Here is a 20,243-nt window from a genome sequence, read left to right as displayed (position 1 = left end):
ATGAAATGAGCGTTAACACGGCTTCGTTTTGGTCTTGTTGATGTGGAAACTGCATGTTTACTAGATCAGCCTTTAAGAGGGGCTTGTATGTAATCTGTGTGGGTCTCTGAAGATCAAAATGTACAAAAGGTCTAAATGGCATCTCTCAAAAGTTAGGTGAGGTTGTACACAGCCATGTAACTGCATTGTCTTTGTCATAATTTCCCTCCGTTCTGAAACTGGCAAACATGGCGTAAAGCATATGGATATCTCTCCTCAACAAATTAGTTCCTCTTTTATACGTGGCCTAGAAATTTCTTAACCCACAGAGCCACAAAAATGTCCTCTGGGTGTGTGAGATACAAAGAAATTTGACAGTCCGTGGAAGCACAGAAATCAGTCACTGCACAGCATCCCAGTGTCTTGGCTGTAGTTGCAGGGCATCATGACTCTCTGGCTCCATCTGTTGAAACCATTTCATAGTTAAAGTTTGTGAGCACACACAACCAAGCATAGAGGAGGGCACTGAAGTCTTGGAAGGCATTGTGCATACAAATGTCAGCTGGGATAACAATTCATTGGCTGCAGATGATTCTTACATAACACTTGTAATTCTTCAAACACGCCTGGCTGAGTAGATTAATGAGGGGTTGGGTGAACTTTCTCATTTATCTGAGGCAGAAATATTAGAAATATCCATCTGTTTGCTCTATTTGCCAGCAACGTTCACTGTGATGCACGTTTTAGATGTGGGTACACTCTGTTCAGGACAGAAAACTATCACAGGAACAGTTTTAAACACATTAATAAGGTACTTCCATTCAGAAGAGCTTTATTATGCGGTTATGTTGGGTTCAAACTAATCACATTTATGACTGAGAAGCCTGAAAAAAGCTAATCTTTCAGCCTCACATTTACCGGAAAAAAAAAAAGGCATAATTTTTTTGTTGTGACAAATGGGTATAATGAGCCCAAAACTTTCAGAATTGCGTGGCTCTTTTTAAACAACTTGTGCGACGTAACGCAGTCAATCCTGTGTATCTTAAGGCAGAGATGAGCTCTGGATGCATCAGCTAGACAGCATCGCTTTGATCAAGCTTCACCTTTTTTCTTCCTTTTTTTACACCCTCCCTCTTCTTCTCTGAGAAAAAGCAAACATTGTTTTTCCTTCTGAGTGATGTAGTGTCAGGTTCAGTTTTGAACACACCTTTTAATTCTGTCAGCAGCTCCAGAGTGCATCCAACTGCCAAGTAAGAACTCGGATTTCTGGGACGCAGCTTTTTAATGCTAACCGCATCATAAATCAGTGTCTCTATAGATACACAGTAATGCCAACATTTGCATTCAACATAAGGAAGTAAAAAAACGAATGCAACAGTAGCAAATAATTTGGAGTCTTATACTAAAACCCCCCAAAACCCCTGAGTCTCTCCAAATGAATTGCCAAATGTGAAAATTATTGTTTCAGCCGGGATACTTCAAACGGGAGATTTTATACTCTCATAAATATTAATAGCTATGAGTTCGTTCTTGAAATTCTTTTAATGAAAGAACCGAGAATGATCGAGAAAGGTATGAAATTGCGAGGGGAGAGAAGCATAAACCCAGAGGTTTTCTGACATTAAGTTAGTGTGAATCCTTCAACAGATAAAAGTTTGAATTTTTAATGAGGAACAATTTTCTGCTTCTTAAATGACAAAGTTCTGCTCACCACTCAAAACAAGGACAGAAATCTAAAGTCCTTGTTTTAGCATTGGGTAAATTTACACATACCCAATACTAAACCTATTCAGAAATGTTACTTGTATCATCTGATGTGAACTACCCACAACTGTACAGGTACATCTTAATAAATTAGGATGTCATATTTATAGTTAAATTTGTCATTTGAATTCAACTTCCATATAAAAGTGATACATTACGTATTTATTTCAGTTTAATGATTTAAGCTAAAGAAAAATGTAAATTCCTTTTCTCAACATTTGATGAGAAAACAGACTTTGTTGAGGGTGTCAATGACTGAATAACTGTTTAGTCTAAAGTTTAATGTTTAAGAAAGCAAAACATTAAAAAAATAACTTTGTAAATGTTCAATAATATCTTACTTTTCAGGTGGGCATATTTAGAAGATCAAAGTCCTAATATTATTGTATTGACAATATCAGTTTGGTTTTCATTAGCTGGTACCCAAAATCATCAGCATTAAGAGAAATAATCAAAGCATAATTCTGTGAGAAATTACACTATTCAACACGCCCAAGTTTCTTTAACAGCTGAATTACATGAAATTTTTGATAATACTCTTAACATAACGTAATCTACTGCATTTGTGAATTAAAAGGTTTCTGACAAGACAGGGCAAAAATAAATAAATAAAAAAAAAATTCCAAGCATTGTTTTTATTTCTCAACCAATGCAAGTGATGTACAAAATCATTTAAAACCACAATAAAGGGGGAAAAAAAAAAGCATCTAACGTCGAGTCAAACAATCACATGTGTGCTGAACAGTTTGTCTGTGGAGGAAGAGATTATTCTAGGTTCTTAGATTGACTCAAACCCAGTAAATAAATACCAAACAATAAGAATTTTAATAGAAATGACAATTGTAAGGTGAAGGTTATGTTCCAGCTGGAACAGATGTGAAAGTTGCACTGAAAAAAAAAATAAAAAAATTGAAGCATCTTCCCTCGACAGTATCTGTTCATGGCAACAATGAGAGTGCAAAGTCTTCTCGGTTTTATCTGTCTGGTCGCACCATGCCTGGCCTGACGGGCATCATCATGGGACGAGGGTGGCGCATCATGTGTGGAGGTCCTGGCATCATCTGCATGGGTCCTCCCATCGGTGGCCTCATGCCTCCTACAGTGGAAAATAGGACACAGAGCTGAGAGGAGGCTTTACAACAACACAGCAACATAAATAGTGATCATTTTTACAAACATTTAAAGATGGATTTTTATGAGTTTTGCAGGCACACTGTGCTGTGAAATGGAAACATCAAGTAACTTCAGTTGCTATAAAAATGGTGTATATATCAAACATGACTAAAAAGACATTTGACTTCCTAATTTAACATCTTGACATTTGGGCCTCTGTCACTTTAAGAAGCTCCTGCTCTTTCCTACACTCCGCCTTCAGCACATCATCACAACATTGTTCCTCCATTAAGGCTTAACAACGTTTTTACCAGCGTTTTATCTGAGAAGTGGCTCGTATGAGTAGCTCAACAGATGCGTAGTTTCACCAGGTGTTTAACTGCTGCTAGTCTGGAGGAGTTGAGTGGGGAAGTTAAGGCCAAAGCTTGGAAGACTGGAAATGGCAGCTCCATGGAAAAAGCAGCTCTTGGTGAGACCAAGCATTTTGCACACCTGAATAGTTACCATGGAAGATTAAAAGATTCAAAGATTCCTGAAACATTCATGAAAGAATCAAAGCAACACTCCAGGTAAGTTTTTGATGAGGGAATAACAATTTAACATGATGAAAAGCCCCAAAAAGTGGATTTTACATAATACTTCCCCTCTAACAAATGGCTATCATTTCACTGTAAACACATGGATAAATATTGACTTATTGTACACTGCAGATCTGTGCGGCTATAAGCTTTAGGCAACGGTTGCATCATGCTGGACTTTGTGAACCAAACTGCAGAGAATCATTAGCTGCATAATGAATAATCGGCTTTCTACTCATGACCTTTTCGGGTGTCTTAGTGAGTGAACACAGACTTGGCTGTTATGAGGAGATAAGAAAGATCTGCAATCCAAAATTTCACAAAACAACCAACAAAAAACAAAACAAACAAAAAAAAAAAAAAGTGATTTTTCAGGGTGAATTTAAAACCCTGGAAAGGCCGAAGGCTCTTCAAAAGAAAGCTGCTCCTTACCAGGCCCACCGGGCATCATCCCATGAGGCGGAGGCCCCATCATAGGCATCATTGGAGGGCCTCCCATTGGTGGTGTTGGTAGCATGCCTGGCCGTGGAGGTCCTGCTATGCCACAAACACAAAATATTACAGACACATTGCAACATATGTGAACAGCAAGTTGCAAGATTTGCTAATATGTTGCTGTTTGATTAAAATGAAACTGCCTACATTTTCAAAATTAAAAAATAAATACAACACCAAGTATTAATTGGAAATATTTTTGACTTTAATTCGAAGGGATCTGAAATGACGTACTCACCTGGAGGAGGACCACCAGGGAACGGTGTGGGGGGGATCTTTCCCTGCTGAAAAGCAGCCGCTGTTGAGTAAGAAAGGCAAAATATATTAACACACTCAAAAGCATCAGACAAATGATTCATTGTAGAAAGCATAAAGTAAACAGAGAACACATACTGTCACTGGCTTTTTGTGTCAAGATTTAATGTCATCCATAAACTACACAGAATGCAAACAACAATAGAGCCAAATGCACGAGGCCTTTAACATTTCACCATTGCAAATTCATCATGTAATGCTATTGTCTGCAGCCGCTGTAAGTGTGGGTGCAGAATGAATGGCATTACCAATAAACCAAAACATTAAGGAGCAAAGAATGATCTTTTTGTTGCAAAGAAGCATTTCATCTGCCAAACGTCACATCCTCAGTTATGGGCCAAACTGTGCATCAGCTTTGCATTACATGTGTGGATTAGAGGTTTGTAATCTCAGAGGGGGAGAAAAATAAGCTGTGATGGAGAGAGAGAGGCCAGTGTCTGAGAAAAGAGCTTTGAAATCCCACATGTGGAATATGTAACAGCCTTTTATTGTCCACATTTGACCACTTGACTTAATATAGAAAAAAAAAAAGCATGCAATGCTCACATTGGTAAGAGGGAACATGCAAGCAAGAGAAAAATCACTAGTATATTACTGCCCCTAGAGGTCAGTTTCACATAAAAAAGCATACTATGATCTACTTTTAACATTTCTGAATTTTCTATAGTTAATATTTAGAAAATCCTACTCATTATTCAGTTAAAACATTTTTACTCCTTATGCAAAACAAAGAAATGAATAAGGCTGCTTATTTTAGTCTCTACTGCACACAATTTACAAAAATAAATAAACTTGCGTCTTTCTTAAAGAATAAACACATGGAGGAGGGTTCTAAAAAAACATTTTTTCACAAATACAGATGCAGGTTAAAACATTGATTCATCCTACAAAGTAAAAGCACAGATGGACAATTCTGCAGACAAAATTGTTAATCCATGCTAAACATTTGTGAATGATGCTGTTGAATAGGCATAAAGGCTAAATCACCTTCAACAAGTTGCACACCAAAGTTATTTTTTGCAGGTCAAGTCAAATTATTTAAAATCAAAAATCAGCTAAAGTTGTATAGACTGGTCATAGACAAAGTGTTATATTCTCTATCTTTATTTCAGCCTTCCTAATTTAAAAACTGGCAATATGCATCTAAAATTCTGATTCTACAAAAAAATCATCCAAATTACATAAGACAATATATCAGCATACATATATAAAGCTCTCATTCTTGCTACATTATCCTTTTTTCAAGTACCAAGCACACATTTTTCTTCCACTCAATTTTCAAATATTGGGCCTGGATACAGCACTCTGAAGAACCATGTCTTAAGCGATGATCTTTAGTAGCTTATCCTCCTTGTGGAACGCATCAGCAACCGTCTTCTGGACCAATAAAGTTAGAAGTCTTACCCATAATACTGTAGTCTATGACAAAAAAAATGTCTGTACGATAAATCTCATTGGTTAATGTGCTTCTCCAATTTTCTGAACTGATTTTTAAATTCATTAGCTGCAAAAAATAAGTCAGAATAAGTACATTAAGTGTCTTAAATGTATTGGTTTGTTCTATAAATAATGTATTTTCTTCTATGGAAATGTTATTATTTTGGGGTGATAAATAGATAAGACAGCCAATTTGTGTGAAAAATTGAACGACAGCTAAGAACATTAATTCAATTTTAAGACAAAATGACTTTTACTGTCTGGAAACAGACAGGAGGCGGGCACACATAACTCACTTTGGCTAAACAAAAAAACAAAACAAAACAAACAAAAAAAACAAACAAACATTGACAAGATGTTTGTGCTTTATGAGATGGAGTAAGAAATGAATTGCGATCCAATTTAACTTGTGTTAGCAAAATCTAACAAAGACATATCTGATCTTGGCATCCTATTCAAAAGTACATACTAAATAAAGTGGATTATTTTAATTAGAAAGTGATGTACAAGTAGGGACATGTTGAATATATAACTGGAAAGCCTAGCTTTTCCAGATTTATGCAAAGCATTTTAGGACAGAGTAATCCAGAAAGATACAAACATCCCCAACATGAAGGCCAATCAAATCACAAATATGCTCAAATGTGTGCAACATTTTTTTAGTTACTCCAGAAACTAACTTTAGCTAAAGTCCAGAGATGGACAGACATGTACTTACTTGTTTTATCAATCAAGCTTTGCGCCTGCTCCTCCATCCATTTCTGGTAGTAATCTTTCACATTTTCTTTGTGTTTTCGGCCACTGCAGTGAGTCTTCCTCACTGAAGGCTAAGACAGAAAAAGAAAGGAGAGCTGGTTAAGATTAAGCAAAATGTTGTAAAATGTCCTAAATACTCAATGTGCTACACAAAGAAGGCAAAGGCCAGAGTACATTTAGCTGGGGCGAATGGTTGTTACAAGCAACTATAATTTTTTGAACATTTTGCAACTTTAGCTGAGGTTTCTACTTTCTATTTTATTAATAAAATAAAAAAAGAGAAAAAAAAACTATCATATCATGTTCACTTTTGTTTTACATGAGTCAGATCAGCTTCATTCATCAAGATTGTGTGAAAAAGCAAGGAACTTGACTTTTGTTTTCAAGCTCTCACAACATAATATGTATAAATTTATTAAATTCAGAAGAAACAAAATAAGAATGAACTTTAAGACCACTCGTACGTTCTTCACATGATCCAACTTTATTGAGAAAACAAATATCCCAACTAGACATAAATGGTGAATAATTTATCCATCAATTCATGAATCGTCATGTAAACATCTAGTCAACAATTCAGGTAGAAACAACTGTCACTTACCGAATCATGTGTAAGGTATGTATCACAATAGTCACAATAAAACCTGTGGAATAAACGGAACAAACAAAAATGTCTTGTCAATAGAAACAAATGCACTGATGTCCAAGTCAAAATTGCATGCCAATTTCCAAATGTACCGGAAGAAAGAGAGGACATAATTTACAACTGCAATTAGAAAAATTTGCGAAATATTTCACACTTTTCGGATATACAGGCTGACCAGAAAAAGTCAGCTCTGATCAGTGACTGGCAGGTAATATAGCTAAAAACTAACATATTTCTTAAACATTAAACCCATAAAAACTCAGGATTTACATTACTTGTGGTCAATAAATGTCTCAACCAGTTTAATATTCTGAGATATTTTTGATTATATCCATATCAAATGTTTCGATATTTAGCTTAGAATACTTAAGGACTCAGAATTACCTAAATGTTATATATATATATANTATATATATACTTATATATATTACTTTATACTCCGAAAATTTTATCTTTTTAAAACTCTGGCAGAATTGTACATTTAAGCCAGCATTCTCGGGAATGCTGGCTTAAATGTACAGTTCTCTTGTGTTTCAGACTAGAGGATTACAATCTTTCCTTGTTCGTTGAAAAACTGTGAATGACTATTAAATATTACAAGATTAACTTAATACTGGGTCTAACCCAAAACTGCTAATTTAAAAGTCCGAAAAGAGCACCATATTTTGTACAAATCAGTCATGGAAATGAGATGAGCTGCGATCGAAAAATAGCAGTTACAGAATGACTTGTGTGAAGATATAACCGTTGCTAAAATATCACAAAATAATTATCTTTGATGTCCAAAACTACTCAATGTATGTCTTATTGTGTTTCATAGATCCCCAATAAAGGTAGACATTTCCATTGAGAGTCGTTCCAGCAAATAGACACGTCCCAAACAAAGAGATCACCATGGATTAAAAGATTTCAAATGTTATCTTTGCACAGCTCGTGACTCGGTAAAAGTAAAACATAATCATTATACCGACAGAACTAGGAGAGATTTAATACAAAATAAATAAAACTGCATATTTATGAACTTACTTCGGCATGTTGTCCGCAAGCTACGCTGAGAGCGCGGTTCCTGTGCTCCCAAAAACCTTCCCGACCCGCTATGAAGGCGGAATGAAGACAGTTCCGCTTACCAGACTGAAACTTCGCGAGAATTCGGTAGATTTTATTGGTAGATTTTATTTAAAAATAAAATAAAATAAAATAAAATAAAATAAAATAAAATAAAATAAAATAAAATAAAATAAAATAAATAAATAAATAAATGCAAATCAAATAATGCCTTGACAAAGGAAGCAAATATGACTAAACTAATAATAGAAAATGATTTATATTTCTTTTTCCCTTCTGTTTCTTTCTTTCTTCTTTTTCGTACTTTCTGTTTTTCTACCTGTCTTTTTTCATTCATTCATTCATTCATTCATTCATTCATTCATTCATTCATTCATTTATTCATTCATCACCAGATCCAAGTGAAATATTTGTGACATTATAATAAAATAGTCTATCATATTAAACACAGCGTTGATTTAAAAACACATATAATTTACAATGTAAAAATGTACTGTATAACAGAAAAAAATGTTTAAGATGAAAGGACAGTTTAACTAAAGTAACTACAAGGCTGCAAAATTTGTGATTTGTGTGAAACAATGGCTGTTGGGCACAGTCATGTTAAATAATAAGAGCTCAGTAAGTTGACGACTTTGAATTTTAATAGACATTATCAAAGCAGATTTTATTTTATCATGACTTTAATGTAAAATATTCTATAACATTCCTATCTACATGGAATAATGCAAAAACCAGAACTGAATGACTGTAACATTCAAATAATCGAACAGCAGTACACATGAATAAACAAACAAATATTTGTTTATTCAAACAAACAAACAAACAAACAAATAAATAAATAAATAAATAAATAAATAAATAAATAAATAAATAAATAAATAAAATGATAATAGAAAAACAAATAAGATTCTGATGTGGAAATTACTTGTTGGGCTCTGAATTATCTTGAAAAACTATAATCAGGGATACCTGATTTAGTTATTATTACGCAGTTTAAATATTTCAAACACCTTCAGACGGTGCAGCAGTTGTGTCTCATATACTTTATCTATTTTTTTTTTTACATGCTGAGTATTCTATTTCCAAAATATATACTGGGTGCACTGGTGGCATCCACACCCATAACTGCGACGTCACTAAAGCACACGATGTCCAATTTTTCCACTTTGTATTAGTATTTAAATTAATTTCATAAATTGTACCCAACTGAAATGTTCCAGTATGAACGACATGTCCACTGAATGGCCTATGAATAATTGTCAGAGTTCCAGAAGCATAATCTCGATCGGTTTCTTATCAGTGTGCGCTGAAATGTGTTTTACATGAATTTCATTGATAAACCAATGAAAAGGTGGCCACAAATAGCAACAGATGACGTTGTAAGTGACGCACGCACTGTTGCAACGTCAAACGTCGTCCCCCCTTGCTCGTGCCATGCGCACTGACGCTTGTTGTTGTTGTTATTGAGCTGGTCGTTATGGCTGAACGAGGCCTCGGACTTAACTGAGAGAGGACCCCCGCCTCTGGACGACCCGCCATCCATGGAGGGCACAGACATGGACGTGGACGCAGAGCTCATGCAGAAATTCAGCTGCATGGGTACCACGGACAAGGACGTCCTCATCTCGGAGTTCCAGAGGCTGCTGGGCTTCCAGCTCAACCCGGCCGGCTGCGCCTTCTTCCTGGACATGACCAACTGGTGAGTGCGGGGATAGGTGGGCCTGTTGTTGAACAGCACCATGGCGCTAACTTAGCTTTTGGCTTAGCTAGTTATCGTATGTTAAAATTATTAAAAAAAAATAAAGTGCCTATTGTAGGCCAGGGATGAGTGCTGATGGTCAGTGCGGCATGGGTCATTTTATCCTTCCGTTACGGGAAATGGCTGTTAACTCTTAGTGGGCCATTTGAGGTAAACGGAAGTAAAACAGTAAAGTTTGCCCTGACCACGAGTTCTAATGCCGCGACAAAGTTCCAAAAACAACACCAACCTGGTTGAGAAACCTAACGTGAAAAATGAAGCACTTTATACTCCTGGGTTAGGTTATGTTTGTTGTATTATGCAATAGCGTGGAGAACTGCTCAAAATGAGCTGTTTGTGAAACCACGACTCAGATTAGAATCAGTCGTGATCTATCAGGAGACAAAAGCAAAAGCAGCAGTGATCAAAACGCCTCTCTGTTCCTGATCAATTGATCTAATCAATGGACGTGATTCTTTGTGACTTCAGTCACTGAAACGTTTTAGGATGGTGTCCCTGAGCCTCCACACAAAAATAACAGAACATTTTGGTTTTCTAATTATTAAATATGCAAAGTGTATTACCTTTAGCTCCTCGGGGCAGTTCAGTTCTTTGGTAATTTGTACATCCATTTCATATATGTACAATATCGTTTCCTATAGAAAGGCACAACTTAGTTACACAGTTTTCATTTGTTAAACGCTGTAAATTTTCAGTTGAAATGCTATAAAATATCAGATTTTATTTATATTCCTTTTACTCAATGCATTGAAATGAAGAACTTCCAAACACATAGGTCAACAGCATGTACTTTTTTCAGCAAACCTTTAACTACAAATATATCAGGATTTCCATCTCCATGTTCTGAAATCCCTCTGGCTCTGTGATCTCTGTAGGTTAACTTGTATGGTGTGAAAGGACCTACAGTGATCCGTTAGGAGGGTTGCGTTCAGTTCTGATCTAAAAGGGACTTGTGACTACGTCTTGTTGAGACTCAACACCAAGTTAAATTCAACGTCTTATGTTGTGTTGGTTCCTACAGAAGTTACAGCATTAGCAAGAAGGCTAACCTGGCTTGAAAGTTACAAAACCTTCATTTAAAAATCCTCAGTTTTACATCCAGGTTGGTCTTTTATTCAGGCGAACTCCTTGATCTCTGTAGTCTCTCACTCCCACCCATTCTTCCTTAATGTTTTCTAGTGTTATTTCCATTTCTAAAGCCCTCAGTTGTGTCCCTGCCTATTCATATTCAAGTTTGTAACTGGTTTAACAACATAACAGAAATACAAAATGCATTAAGCTTTAGTAGTTAAAGTGCAAAACTCATTTGCACTTTAACCTGTTTGCCGTACTCAATGATTTAAAGATTCTTCACTTAAAGAAAAGTGCTTGTTATTTGTCAGAAACCTCTGAGTGGGAAGTAAAGCATTTTAGCAGCGCTCTCTAAAACACAGCTGTAACTTGACTTGTGAACATGAGTTGTAGCAATTTGACTTGTTTAAAAACTCTAAGGGAAGCAATATAACACAATCCTCTTACCAAAGATTCAGATAGAATGTTTTTTTTTATATTAATGCATGTTAAAAAATGTGATGACTCCCTGCTTTCTTTTTATTATGCTGGAGCAGGAACCTTCAGGCTGCTATTGGTGCATATTATGACTTCGAAAGCCCCAGTGTCAACACACCATCCATGTCCTTTGTTGAAGATGTGACAATTGGTGAAGGAGAGTCTGTTCCTCCGGACACACTGTTCACAAAGACCTGGAGAATACAAAACACAGGTACATGCTTTTTTACTACAACTTAACTCTGTCAGGAAGCATCTTTAAACCTTTTTACAACACTAAACGTCACCAGATGTTTTTCTTAACTTTATTTTTTGCTTTGATATTTTTCCTCATTTGTAGGCGGAGAGTCATGGCCGCCAGGTGTTTGCCTCAAATACATTGGAGGGGATCAGTTTGGGCATGTAAACTCGGTTATGGTGAAGTCTCTAGACCCCCAGGAAATTTCAGATGTGAGTGTACAGATGAGAAGTCCTACAAACCCAGGCATGTACCAGGGCCAATGGAGGATGTGCACAGCAGCCGGGTTGTTCTACGGAGGTAGGAAAAACTGCAAAATTTCATTTCTAAGTCCGAGTAGATATTCCTTTACTTTCTCATAGCCCAGGAATGACAGTACATAAGGCACATACACATTTTTTTCCCTCTAACTGTTTGAAATTAAATCCAACCAAATTTCTCGTTTTAGATCAGTTAGAATTACCAAAAATTATTTCTATTTACTAAATGCTACAATAATTAAAGATTAAAGATCTGCTGTTGTTGTATCAACCCTTACAGACCCCTCATGTCTTCTGGTTCTGGTTCTGCTCTGCATCCCCAGAACCAGAACCAAACGAGGAGAAGCAGCATTCAGCTTCTACGCACCACAAATCTGGAACAAACTTCCAGAAAACTGTAAAACAGCTGAAACACTGACTTCCTTTAAATCTCGACTAAAAACCCCCCTGTTTTGAATTGTATTTGAAACGTAATCAATTACGAATTTAGTGATGGCACTTGACTTAATGTAATGTTTTGATTGTTGATTCTATTTTGCATGACTTTGTGTTTTTGTGTTTGTTATGATGTAAAGCACTTTGAAATGCCTTGCTGCTGAAATATGCCATACAAATAAAATTGGATTGATTGATTGAATAATGAGATAGGGAATTTATATAAAATAAATAAATGTCTCATTTATTGATATTTAGTATGGAAATATCAATACATACTGAGTTGATAACTCAACTAAGTATTGAGTTAAATTATCTATAGGATTGACATCAAGGTTTTGTGATGGCCATGCCAAAACTTTGACTTTTTTGTCCTTAAGCCACTCTGTAACCACTTTGGCTGTATGCTTATGGCCATTGTCCATTATGAAGAATATTCTGCACCCAAGCTTTAACTTGGCTAATATTGTTAGTTGTTACTTCAATATTTCCACATAAAATTTTTTCCTCATGATTCCATCCATTTTGTGAAGCACACCAGTTCCTCTTGCAGCAGGGTGTCTGGGCATCTTTAAAAAAATCTTAATCTGTTTCAAATAAAGGCCTTAAAATGTCTTTAAATTAATAAAAAACAAGTAAGTTGGCCTTATTGATATCTTTATTGATGGTCTATCAGAAGTTTCATCATCTGGGTTTTCCTTCATTAAGGAGACAGTACTTATTCTGTATGTAAACTTTCAATTTTGAAGAAATGAAAAAAAATGCATCTCTGACATATTCTCTTATTGGATTTCAACTGTACGTCCTTGTTTCTGCAGATGTGATCTGGGTGATTCTTAGCGTAGAAGTCGGCGGTCTACTCGGCGTCACTCAGCAGCTTTCTTCCTTTGAGACGGAATTCAACACGCAACCGCAGCGCAACGTGCAGGGGGATTTCAACCCGTTCGCCTCGCCGCAGAAGAACAAGCATGATGCCACTGACAGCAGCTTCAGAGACCCTGGAGGAGCCTGGGAGCGCACACAAGAGCCAATCCAGCAAGATCAGAACGGACTGTCTCATAATGCTGTAAATAGGGCGTCAAACGGTCTCCAAACAAATCTTTCCGTGGTAACTTATGGCCAGGTATGTAAGTTCCAATATAAATACTTTTAATATCTTTTGAGTGGGGTATGTAAAGAGTTTTATTTTTCCTCCAAATGCAGATATGCTGAACTAGAACAGTGATTATTCGGCTCAAACCCAGTTTTGTCTAAAGTTCTGGCATATTTTCATTAGGAATTCATATTTTTTTTGCCAACAGAGAAAAACACAGAGGTCATATAGGTTGAAGGTGAAAAGGTCTGGTTGTTTATATGACTTATTATTCCGCCTTTTTGCAAGTTTTCAAAATACACCGCAAAAATCTGCAGGATATCTTTCACAGTGCACCCAGCATTAAGATCATTTTTTATGATCATTTTTAATGATCTTAGTGCTGAGTGCTTTAACAAGCAGAATTTAATACTGGTAAGTTGATTGTATCTATCTACGTGTAGCTGATTATATCACAGACACATTAGGCACACAAAACACCTGAAAGTCAACCTGCTTTACATATTATAAGAGTGAAGAAGTCCGCAAACATTTTATCAACTAAATGTTAGGAAATTATTTTACATTACTTCCTTGTCAGTTAGTACCTGTTGGAAATGGTAAAGGGCTACTTATGTAATTTGGCTGTTTGTGTAGTAAAGACAAAAACATATTAAATTGCCTTTCATGCTGAGTTACAAAGTGGTGGTTTAAATATTGCCACTTCTCTGCTTATATATATGCTCTAAACTTAGTTTTTAATAGTGTGGTAATCGTGTACATTTTTAATGTTTAATATTAAAATGGTCTAACTAAACATTCTATAAACCACAAGCTGCTTGTGCTGCTTGTGGTTTAAGGAAAAACTGTATTAAGACATGCAGGTTGGAAAAACATGCCCAGCTCTTACAAATATACAAAGTCACTGAGTCACAGGACAGTCAAAATCACTCCTTTGTTGCTCATTAAACCCTTTGCATTTGTCACGCCACTCATCTGTTTTATTCAGGGTTTTGGGACTCATTTTGTAATAGTAGAATATAGGGCTGGGCGATGTATCATGTATACTTGATGTATCGCGATATTTTCTATTTATGATAGTTAAAATGGCTATATGGCAACCATCGAGTATAAATTGTCGTTCAAATAATAAACTTCAAATTGAATGCGAATATGGTTTACCCAATACCCTATGAATGAATCATTAGTCCCTCCCACCTCCCAACCTGAACATTTTCTACCAATTATGCTGCACAAGAAGGAGGTAATTAAGCCATTTCATTCCAGTGTTTTGTACCTGTGGCACGTCTAAAAACTGCAGGACAGTGGCCCTTGAGGACTGGAGTTTGACACCCCTCAAAACTACTCATTCTTTATTTTTCTCACTCTCTGTCGCTTCATGCTACACGTAGACACTTTGCCATAGCAACTGACAACAATGCAACTTTATGTGTCTGGATTCAGCAGCAAAAACACTCAAACATTGCCCCACATAGAACAGAACATTCAGTTCGTTACAGTTTGGGGTTATTAGGCTTGGTGTGTATTTTGCGATTATTAATAAGTGATCGCTGTGGTAGATTAGCCACTGCTGCTACTAGCAACACAGCGGTGGTTGATTAGCTAATTTAAACGCCTGCTTTTTATTTCTAAGCTGAACCAAAACACACATTATTCCACAGCACATTTGTTTAAGTTTGTCAAAGTCAAGCATAACTGACCTACTTCCCTCTCCCTAGCTATTCTTTTTTTCTTAGTTAAAACTGATTTCTCACCTTGTTATCTAGTCATAGTCCAGACAGTTCATAGCAAAACACTGCATCCCTTTTTATATGAGCTTACATTTAAGCCTAGCAGGGAAATGGGGGCAGGAACTTGAGTGGGTAACATCATGATGCAAGGAGTCTAGTTTAAAATAACATTAGAGCTCATTTAAGAATGTTATGACATATAGTGTATTGTGATATAGCAAAAATATATCAGGATATTAGATTTTCCTCATATCCCGCAGCCCTAGTGCAATACTATTATATTGTTATTTACATACGGTTTAGAACAGCAACCAATGATTACACTATGCAATCGTTAGTTGCATAATGATGACTTATATGGTTCACAGTGAAGCATTTAAGACAGTGTAATTACCTGATTTTCTGTCAGCAGCTCCAAATCTGCTCAAGCTGATAACTTACATCTACAGAAAAGAAAATGTTATCATCACCCAATTCTGCTTTGCTTAAAGAATCTGTAAAACTTTGTGGCCTCTTCCCTGAACAACTTGGTCAGGCTTTTATCTTTTTTTGATTTCAAGGATGCTGAGGGTTGTGTCTGATGGTTTCTTGTAAATCTGTGTGTTGGACAGTACGGCGTGTTCTTTAACTACCCCCAAACTTTTTTGTTCAAATTCCTCTGGACATTATCCTAAAGAAGATCAAGTTCCTACAGTCACAGTCATGGAGAGGCTCCTCTCACGTGATACTTTTGATTTGCACTCATTTATGTCAATAAAGCAGTTCCTGATTTCTTCACAAAGAGCGTGTGAAGAATGGTATTAAAATACATGTTTGCAGCTGTAGCATTCCATTTCAGCTCAGAACTGATGTTTGATCTCAGTGTTGAGAGTTCATATGTCAGTCAGCCTTTCTCTGCTACTTTTAATTACCCACACACCTGTCAGATGTTTAATTAGCTATCAGGTCTAACTCTATGCAATAACAGCGTTGGATATATCAGTTCCCACCAGTTTTTATTATCCAGTATGACTCCATTATGTCGTTTGTGGTTTTATATTTTAAATTAAGCTACCTGTGTATCAAAACTTCTTGCTTTTTTTTTTGCAAGCATTGCACTGGCTGTTTACGAAGTTATGAGTGTGTGCTTGTGTTATTTGTATTACTACTATTCTTTAATTGATTATCAAACCTACAAATTGTCTTTTGCAGGTTCTAAAACATTTGTCACTACTGTGTGTTTTGTTGAGGTGTAATATTGAAAAGTTAACTTATTTCATAATTTGAACTGATAGATTCCTAACACACAGAGTGATATGTTTTGACACCCTATAACTTCTGTAGCTCACATTTTATTCCCAGTTTCAGCTCTGAAGTTTCACTGGGCTGGTTGAACCTAATTGATCAAAACCTTTTGTCTTTGTATTAAAATAAGCATGACAGGTTTTCCTACAGATGCTACTCTAAGCCAGGGGAACACTAAAGTCCACAATAGGCATAGGGTTGGTACATAATGTCAAAATAAAAACATAAAGTGATATGCATTCTCCATCTTTTTTGTTCCAGGGTATTCATGGTCCCTATCCGTTTGGAAAGAGCTAGAAAGACAAAGACCCCTCACCCCCATGATGAAACATGAGCTCTAACATCATGGGAATCCTTAAGTGCAAAGGAGTTGGAGGGGGGAGGAACTGATATTTTCTTTTTTTTGTTGTTTTTTTATGGACTCATGACAACTCTCCCTGAAACCTTTATGGACCTTTCAACAGACAAACAACGGTGACTTGATGGATCACATATACTGCAGTGAAACATCCGACCTGACATGGATTCACACGTGTGAATGCTTCATTTAAGAGTGCTTTAAACCTCTAAAGATGGATACACAAGAATATTTTTATTTTAACTTGTAAGACATGCCTAATTAAGGAGAAAATCCCCCTAAAAAAACCGACATGCATCTGCTACTCCCATGGGCAGCTGAGTCTCTCCTTTGAATTCTCAAAAAACTGTTTAATACAGTTAATTTGACAAAATTTTATGCTCAAAAAGTGGCAACAATCATGTGTCATTTTATGTGTTTTCACATGGGTTAAAACAACAAAGTACCTTTTATAAGCAGCAACATTCTAATTTTATTAGACTTTGATTGAAAAGTCCCTTGGATCATGAAAATACTGATTTGTCGAACTATAAGCAGACTTTGTTTAGTAGAAGTTCTCAATCATGTCTTTTGTTGTCGTCCAAAAGCTACAGCATTCTGATTTGGTGACAAATGAAGGGTTAGTCCATTAGTGAAGCTCAAGATGGCCTACAGTCAGTAACTGGCTTTCATCATTTTAAGCCTGCCATTCTTAGTTCAAGTGAAGTGCCCATTTGATTTTTTCAAATTTAGCCTTTAGAGAGAAAATCTTAAGCATATTTGGCCTCTTTAAGCATTTTTAAAATGGAGATTAACAAATTTCTTTCAACATTTGCTGATCCAATATGTGACCTTTGAATTGTAACGCTTTGGTTGTGTAGATATGTTTTGATCTGAAGGAATATGTTTTTAATTAGTCTCATACATGAAGATTTTGGCGTTTTAGTTATTGTTATTTCTTGCGAAGGAATCAGTGAAAAACTTCCCATGCTGCAACACTAAACGTTGTCACACTATCGAGCATCCTTATCAATGAGCTGGTCTTCAGTATCAGTTATTTTGTCTGTATATTTCTAACTACTCCCAAAGATACATCCCAGAGAGCCAAAACACTAACTATCAAGCATTACAATGTGATTCTGCCCAGTTCAGTTTGCATGGGACAGTGTGCGGTTTCGATGGTGGGTTTTCACCTTAAAGAGATGCTGAAGTGCAAAAAGGATGGAAGTGAGTGAGTGGGAAGGGTTGAAAAAGCCATTTAAATCTATTTTGCCTGGTGAGTGACTGTAGTTTGAGTCCATGTGTACAGGATGTGTAGTAAATATAAAATGTATGTGCGAGCGTGCCTGTTGTGTATGTATCTCAATGGTTTCTCCATGGATTTAACTGACTTAAAAATAGTGTATACTACTTGGGTAAAGGATGAATGGACACATACATGTCATTATAGAGAGAGCTTTAAACGTAATGTACCTCAGAAGTATTTTTGGGTGATCTATTTGGATGATTTTTCCACAAGTACCCTGATGTTATTTATTTCATGTCTTTTTGTGCGCTGCAGAGTCAAAAATGTCCCATTGACGGCCAGGAGGTGGTGCTAAAAATCAAAAGACAAACTTGGGATCGTGATGAGAACCAATTTAGCTTGAGCTTGGTAGAACATGCTAATACTAGTTATAATGATTTGCATCAGCATTGTTAGCACCGGTGATTTATTTTCTAATATTTGCACTATGCTGTTGACCACCTCTGCTGAGGATTTTTTTAATAGAGTTGGGATGTGACACCAGCATTTTCCAAAAAAAAAAAAAAAAAATCTTTTTTTTTTTTTTGTCCAACACCTTCTCCATTTTAGGGCATAAAGGTTAAAAACAGCAGTTTGATTGCTGCACTGAAATATCAGATGTTAGAAAATAATAAACTTGCCTTTTGTTTCGATCACATGAATGAGCTTTGCTGTTACACCTGAAGCTGTACTTTCAGCTTTAAAACGTTCATCATGTTTGTGATTTTCATGCATGTTTGAAAAAAAAAATAAAATGGAAAAAAAGTTATTTAGAGCCCCACAATTGTTTATTTTTACTATTTTTTTTCTCCAAACTGCTGGCACAAACTTTTATTATCCATAAAAATTATTGTTTTCTCATAGTGTTTGCTGATTTGTAAACTGAACCAGCCTTTTGCAGCTCTGTTGTAATTGTCACAAGAGTCCTCTTCCCAAAGAGTATACAGTGTTCTTCATTGCCTCTGTTAGTCACAACAGTTTTTGTTTTTTGTGTGTGTGTGTGTGTGTGTGTTGGTAAATGTGGTTTAGCAGGACATTTTGTCAGAATACACACAACCCTAGAAGAACATTTTGAATTGACAGGACAGGAGCAGTGTCCTGCTAATTTCGACAAAAATCTAAAAGTGTAGAAAAGGTTCTATTGGTCCAATAACCCCTGTTAACACTGAGAGGTGTGGTGTGGAAGGAAAACTCAGCAAAGTTGGCTGTTCCATAAACAAAGGTGATTTATTAGGCCTCCTTCAGCACAGCATATTTCACTCACAAGGCAAAATGGCATCTTTTCCATCAGTCTCTTAGCTATCAGTCTCTCTGCTTTCAGTTTCTCAAGGCTCAGCCAGCAGTCTATATACTGTTGTCCCCGCCTTCTCAATTAACTGCCCAGCCAATCAAACTCCAGCAAACATGGCTCCTTCTATATAAGAGCTGGGTTTGAGGCGGGCCTCCTCCTTAGTAGGTTCCAAGATGGCTGCTACCAGGACACACCCAAAAGGTAACAAATATTTCACAAACAAATGGATCTCATACACACATTCTAGAACTTAAACGTTACAGAAAATCTTATTGCTTCTTAACCCCAAAATGCAAAAAAACCCGAGATGTCCGTTTAATACACATAAACCTGATTTTGTGTATAATCTGTGTATTACCACAGTGCCCCCTATGGTAGGTTTGTGTAATAGCAGGACCTCAAGCAGGACACAAGCTCTTATTCTGATTGGTTTTCTTCCGGAAGGTTCTGCTAATTACTACAGTGTCTTTATCATTCACGTGTCGCTGTTTACACACATGAATTGTGTGTAAATTACCAACTCTTACACTGGGGATGAGTTGGCAAAATGATTACCAATGGTACATGTATCAATATGTTTTATGTATATGATTTTAATGTTATTACTTTGAATTAAATTTGTTTTTCTTTTTTAATGTGAATGTATGTTATTTTTATGACTTTTTACTTCTTTGATGTAAAGCACTTTGAACTGCCTTGCAGCTGAAGTGTGCTATACAAATAAAATTAACTTGACAGCAGTTTTCAGATCTTGCCAAAGATTCTCCACTGACTTTATGTCTAGACTTTGACTTTGCCATTCCAACACATAAATATGTTTTGATTTACACCA

General features: G+C 36.2%; 2 protein-coding genes across 3 annotated transcripts; one reads left to right on the top strand and one right to left on the bottom strand.

Moving 5' to 3' along the window:
* Positions 1-2,549: 2,549 nt before the first annotated feature.
* On the bottom strand, positions 2,550-8,227 carry snrpc (small nuclear ribonucleoprotein polypeptide C). 2 transcript variants are annotated; one of them, XM_008409036.2, is made up of 6 exons: positions 8,110-8,223; positions 7,039-7,081; positions 6,400-6,508; positions 4,168-4,227; positions 3,867-3,971; positions 2,550-2,839 (listed from the first exon to the last, which is right to left on the bottom strand). In XM_008409036.2, the coding sequence occupies exons 1-6, from the start codon at positions 8,115-8,117 to the stop codon at positions 2,718-2,720; spliced, it is 447 nt and encodes a 148-aa protein (XP_008407258.1). In that variant the 5' UTR covers positions 8,118-8,223; the 3' UTR covers positions 2,550-2,717. The 2 variants fall into 2 exon arrangements, with proteins under 2 accessions (XP_008407258.1, XP_008407260.1); XM_008409038.2 differs by having other exon boundaries at positions 2,718-2,839; positions 3,867-3,968; positions 8,110-8,227.
* An 843-nt stretch (positions 8,228-9,070) lies between these two features.
* On the top strand, positions 9,071-18,889 carry ilrun (inflammation and lipid regulator with UBA-like and NBR1-like domains). The gene is made up of 5 exons (XM_008409035.2): positions 9,071-9,850; positions 11,518-11,672; positions 11,799-11,996; positions 13,210-13,514; positions 16,760-18,889. The coding sequence occupies exons 1-5, from the start codon at positions 9,693-9,695 to the stop codon at positions 16,793-16,795; spliced, it is 852 nt and encodes a 283-aa protein (XP_008407257.1). The 5' UTR covers positions 9,071-9,692; the 3' UTR covers positions 16,796-18,889.
* The last annotated feature ends 1,354 nt before the right edge of the window (positions 18,890-20,243 follow it).

This window comes from Poecilia reticulata, linkage group LG5, assembly GCF_000633615.1.
Source record: "Poecilia reticulata strain Guanapo linkage group LG5, Guppy_female_1.0+MT, whole genome shotgun sequence".
Taxonomy (NCBI): domain Eukaryota; kingdom Metazoa; phylum Chordata; class Actinopteri; order Cyprinodontiformes; family Poeciliidae; genus Poecilia; species Poecilia reticulata.
This window is presented reverse-complemented; position numbering and strand designations above follow the sequence as displayed.